General features: G+C 40.3%; 1 protein-coding gene across 1 annotated transcript in view; it reads right to left on the bottom strand.

Annotated features, from left to right (window-relative positions):
• The window catches only part of serpini1 (serpin peptidase inhibitor, clade I (neuroserpin), member 1), a 19,431-nt gene continuing 13,431 nt past the window's right edge, over positions 1-6,000 (bottom strand). The window contains exons 4-10 of the mRNA XM_020600350.1: positions 5,271-5,501; positions 4,801-4,995; positions 2,659-2,863; positions 1,880-1,977; positions 1,233-1,319; positions 1,015-1,104; positions 1-918 (exon numbers count right to left, since the gene is read on the bottom strand). Coding sequence (XP_020456006.1) covers positions 842-918; positions 1,015-1,104; positions 1,233-1,319; positions 1,880-1,977; positions 2,659-2,863; positions 4,801-4,995; positions 5,271-5,501 — 983 coding nt within the window. The 3' untranslated portion in view covers positions 1-841. The remainder of the gene's footprint in view (positions 919-1,014; positions 1,105-1,232; positions 1,320-1,879; positions 1,978-2,658; positions 2,864-4,800; positions 4,996-5,270; positions 5,502-6,000) is intronic.

Raw genomic sequence — 6,000 nt, 5'->3', positions numbered from 1 at the left:
TTTGTAATGGGAACACATTCATGTTTTTTATTGAGTAAAAGACTGAATACAGCTGGTGTTACTGTTTCTCCCTGTATGTACATCCAAGACGGTGCAGCTGATCTTTCTCAGTGCGCCTGCATGCTCCTGTCTGTCTCTATAGCAACCCGCCTTAGTTACGCAGTCCCCTCTGCTCACCTGTGAGATTCCCAGCTGGGGCTTAATCAACCACTCAAATGTGATAAGGCATATTAGTTCATCAGCAGTTTAGCCACATGCCTACAGAGCAACAATGGACTAGAATACTGTCTGGAACAGATATATTACTAAGATTCATTGTATAAGGACAAAATGTTTGCACATGTTTATTCTGCAATAAATACTGACCACATATATGTTTATATATGTCCAATGTACAGGGATATATCTGATGTGTGGAACTTACAATGTGAACGTACCACATCTGGAGTAAGAAAGAGTACATTTTTAAGAAGTAGAGATAAAATTGCTTTTGTGTATTGTGTGTGGGCACAAGTGAGTATGAAGCTGCTGAACATAAAGGGGTTGTGCATATGTGACATATCGTGTGTTCTTCTCACTCATATACAAACTGTCTTTTAAGAGAGAATATTTATAACTTGCTCTTTCCTGCATGTCTGTGTCCACGAGTTTAAAGCTTCCGGTATCAAAACACAGTCACATTGTGTTGCATGTTGTATTTCAATATATAACATATATTATCATCCAGCTTGTATATTTTTTCATAAAGAGTATAAAACACAGCAGAATATGCGATAGAGGATAGGTAGCATTTATGACGTCCGGATCTGACTGGCAGAGACTGAGTGACCTGACACCATGGTTACACTGAGTCAAAGTCATGGTCGCTGGGCTCAATGACTTCAGGGGTCATGACTCTGCCCATAAAGAGGACGGACCCTGGAAGGAGAAGGGACAAAGAGAAAGTCTGGTTAAAACATACATACATACCCTTGAAAAAAATCCGCGTTTACATGCACAGAGACACACACACACCTGTCCTCCTGTTTCTGATGACAAAGAAGAAAGGGTGATCAGCCATGACCTGGGGGTACAGCACCAGAGTCCTTGTCAGGGCTATCATTCCTAAGAGATGGAAAGAGCTTGACTTTATTTAGCTGTATGAGATCCACTCACACAAAGATAATGTTTTGTATGCAGTAATGTTAAGACTGTTTCTATTTTTATGAGGAAGAATAAAAGACTGCGTCTACCTGACCCGACAGCTCCCTCAGCTCCCTCCTCAGTCACCTCCAGATAGGCCTTCTGCACTGCCTTCCCAATGTACAGGTCCTTACCATCTGAAAAATACACACACAAAAGCACAGAGATCATCATCACCTTGCCTTTGTAATCCATATCAGTCAGTCTGACATGTGAAGCTGAGTGATGCTGAGTCTAATTTGTGAATTCCACTCTCATCATCTGTGTGCCTGGTACACTGTGTGCTGCTATGGAGTATACCCACTTATTAATAAGGCCAGAGCATTTTAAGCTACTCATATAGTGAATCTTCACTTTACAGTATGTTAGTTATATATGTGTAATTTATTTAGTTTTTGTTGCTTAAATGCAAATTATCTGAACATTTCTCTCCATTTGGCTTTCTATATGTATATTTGTCTCTTTTTTCTGATTCTATTTTTACTGGATGACGTGACAGCTCTGACCTGCCCGCTTGACGCCAGTTACCTTGGTTACCTTAGAAAGCACCGGAGGCTACTTCACTGCAGCCAAGAAGCAGAAATATTAAATTAACTTCTTAAGCTGGACCCTTCTAGGGGTTTATGTCTATTACTGTTTGTGCCTAAATCTATGGTTGTGTGTTATATTTCAGTATCTCACACTGTGTGTGTGTCACCTGTCATGGTGGAGAGATCAGCATCATCAGTAAAGATGTTCTTTATTCCCAGCTCCTGCAGAATGTGCTTCAGGTCAATCTTCTGCTCCACTTTGAACCTGAACAGTGCAGTCAGAGTTAAAACAGTCAGTAGTCACATACTTTATGTGTGTTCATAGTATTTATGTTGCATGCATGTGTACTGTGGTTATACTGTATGTCTGTCTGTGTGTGTCCTATAGGTCGATCATATGCTTTGACAGATCTTATCTGTTTGTTTGACCAATGAGAGGTTGTTATGGATTTATTTGTATTGGATTGATGTTGCCTGTCTTGGCCAGGACACTGTTGAAAAAGAGATTTTTAATCTCAATGAGGTCTTCCTGGTTAAATAAAAAAATTAAATAAAATGAAAATATTCTCTTTGTCTTAAATGTTTCTGGTACCCAGCAGATTTTACATGAAGAATCTGTTTTGAGAACCACCATTTTACATCAGCATCAATAAACAAATCATACAGATAGTTCCAATGATGGATGATTAAATTTAATAACAAAATTCAAAATTTATTACTGTTGTTAGCCTTTTTAAGTATTTACCATACAGTGCTTGCTGAGGTAAAGTGGGTACACAAAACAACTTCTGAAGCACAATGGTGTCACATACATGATATACAATAACATGAAGTTATTGTATAGCCGTGTATGAGCATGTGCAAACTGTCCACTCCTTCCAGAAGTGTATACAAGTGTTTGTGCATACAAGTATGAGTATTTGTGTATGCTTGTGTGTTCTTTCACCTAGGGAGATAGACTTCCACCTTCTGCCGTTTAACATTGTTCGCCCACTCCTCCAGCAGTGCTGCTTTGATGATGGGCTCCAGGGAAGCCAGCGGTACCTCCTGCCGAGGTAGAACAATCATCATCGACATGTCCTCTCCCTCGTATGGCATCTCCAGCACCTGATACACACCGCCGGCTTCCTGAGAGCCGTCACTGAATTCACCTAGTGGGGAGACATCATACATTTAAAGACAAGCACACGCATTTGCGGTTGGTATACACAACCTAACCTCCTGTTAAGGGTTTGTGAACACAGTTGTAAGCATGTTGTGCTGCACTGATCAACTGATAATAGTGTGTGTGGTTATTTCCCCAATGGGCTAATTAAAAGCCACTGATGCTTTACTTCAAAGACTGTGGTTACACTCGAGGAGCAATTTGTTAGATACATACTATATATAGTCCCTTAGTACTGAGAGTGTGGTATCAGAAGCCCAACCAATATTCAATTAGGCAGAAAAGGCAGGATATAATATTATGTAATACTCTTTTTATGCACACACAAATACACCCACCCACACACATTCAGAGAGAAATGCACACAGGCAAACATCTGTAAGAGCTCATACACTACAAAGGGAAAGAAGTACTATCTCTATGGCCTTGGGGTGAATCTGTTAACAGACTCTAATTAAACAACACCCACAGATAAAGGTTCTAATCAAGACAAGCAGGTAACATTTACTTGAATTAATTGAGACTGACAATCTCAGAATGAGATAATCTTTTTATACTCAAAACAAATCCAACTGGATTTTGAGTCTAAATATAAGATTATCCCACTTAGGTTTTTGCAGTGTGAGATGGAGATGACAGAGCATTTAACACCGCTAGAATTTATCCCACCCTTTGCGCACGGTTTTTCTTTTGAAGCTGCTTAAAAGGGGAAGATTACAACAAAAAGACTGGTCGTCCTTCATTTAGTTGGCATTCTGTGTAGCAGCTGCTGATGCAGAGAGAGGAAACGCTGCAGCAGAGCACAGGGTGTGGCTTCCCGAAACATTTCATACTTAACCAAAATGACTGTGCTTCAAAAAGAAGAAGGAAATGCAGCATCCTCCCCAAGGACCTGTCCTTGTTCTGCAGCTCTCAAACACACACACACACACCAGTTCACGCATACATATGATCCTGAGTGTGTGAGGACGCGTATGTGTGCACAGAGGTGTATGCAAGTGTGCAATCTCACTACACACATACACACTGCACCAAAACACCTCATGTGCACCAACTTTAGTAGCAGAGCAGTAAGAATCTGATGTAACCATCTTTGGCAGTGTGTCAGACAAAAAGTGATTAGATGCAAAAGGCTGGAATCAATCAGATGTAACAGCATAACAACCAACCTGCAGGACTCTGTGCTAACAGTCTTGTACCTCCCAGTCTGACACACATAACGCAGCCAGCTCATGACACTGTAGAGAAAACCTTGTCTGAAACTTTTACAGAGCACCGATTCAGAAAGTAAACCCACAACAGATTAGTTGATCAACAGAAAATTAACAATTTGGATATGTGAGTAAGGCGTTTACTGAGCTAAAATGAAAAAAAAATAAAATCTAGTTACTGTGGTTGTTTTATATTGATTTTATTGTAAAGTGAATCAAAAATAATCGACAGGTTAATTAGTAATGAAAATTGTTGCTGCAAGCCTATATAAAAAAAATGGTTTGTTATATTTTCTGTAAGTTGACCTGTTGAAAGGTGTTTTTTTCTTTCCAGCAAAATATATCAGAAGAAAGACAGCGTCGCTCAGTAGTCATGTAGTACTGTCAAAGTACTACATGACTTAACATAGACTATGACTGCACTGCTAATACTGTGTGACTTTAACAAAATATACTACTAATCCAAACAGACATACGACAGGAGTCTGTGCAAGTGAGGAGGATTTCAGAAAAGAGGGGCCTGTTCTGGGAATAACACTCCAAATATTAATAGTTTAGATCTAGGATTAACATTTTAAATAACCTCAGAGCTGAAATTCAAGGGCTCCTGAAAAAGCACCACAAGTATCATTCTTACACACACACACACACACACACACACACACACACACACACACATACAAGCACAGAGACACACACAGCTGATTCCTACCATAGTAGAAGTCTCCCTGTTGGTACATCATGAGCGTCTGAACTTCAGAGCCATCGTCTTTGCTGAAGGAGAAGGTTCTGGTGTTCTCGGGTCTAAACTGGTTTTTCCAGGAGCCTCTGAAGTAAACGGCATTCACCAGGGTCAGGCGTGTCACACTGCTGAAGTCCTTGGCTGATAGCAGCCCACAAATCTTACCTATAGGGAATAATTTATACAGTTTATTAGGCCCTCTGTGAGGGAGCCTAAGGGTGGTGCCTGCTGTGATGCAGCTTTTGAAGCTGTACAGATGTTTGTGGAAATGAGGCTTGGAAATGTATGTATTTTGTTTTTGTATGACATGATGTACAAAAGTAACGTCTTTGACAACGCTGCATGTCACTTTACAGTATGTGAAGACTGTAGATGTAATTATATTTGCATATGACTGCCCTCCTTTCCTTTGCTTTCCTCCCTTCCTCTCTAGAACTCACTCTCGGTATGATTTTCCACCCAGCTGTTGATCTGCTCGGCCACGGCTGCTGATTCACTGAAGTCGACCGTTTCCACGTCAGCCTGGAAGTACTTCCTCATCAGATGTAGGAACTCAGGGTTAAAGGTGACACCTTCCTGCAGGAAGAGACTGTTGGCAAATCGGATCATGTAGTGGGTGTCATCGTCCAACAAGGTCGCTGTCACGTTCCGGAGCAACGAGAACTCGGCGCCTAGAGAACAGGGGGAGACACACACACACACACATTCATAATGAAGGTGTGTATTCAAAGTTCAGCGCTGTGGACAAAATGTCACCTCTGCTGTGCTACAAGGTAGTTTTAAATATTTAAACACTCTAAGATCCATCCATTGTTTTTTTTTAACAATAGTACAGCAACACAAAAATTCTAATTCTATGTATAAACAGTACAAATAAATGAGAAACAGGGCTCATACTGTAAGTTCCCCTTTTAATGTTATGTATCATTCACTAATATTTTATATCATGTTCAAATATACAAATCAGAATCTTACTAAAATTGCATTTATCATTTTATTCCAGTGTCCTCTTACTGGTATTTTTTTACAAAACACCTTTCTTGTGTCGTTCACCCTTGTGTTTCCAGGTTCAGGGAAACTCCTGGTCATAAAAACAAGTAAGAGGAGCGGGGACAAAACGTCCAGGATCAACATCGCAACACAGAGCACTGAGTGTTCACAGGCTCAGAA

Source organism: Monopterus albus, unplaced genomic scaffold, assembly GCF_001952655.1.
Source record: "Monopterus albus unplaced genomic scaffold, M_albus_1.0 scaffold46.1, whole genome shotgun sequence".
Taxonomy (NCBI): domain Eukaryota; kingdom Metazoa; phylum Chordata; class Actinopteri; order Synbranchiformes; family Synbranchidae; genus Monopterus; species Monopterus albus.
The sequence above is the reverse complement of the archived record's forward strand: the minus strand, read 5'-3'. Positions and strand labels throughout refer to the sequence as shown.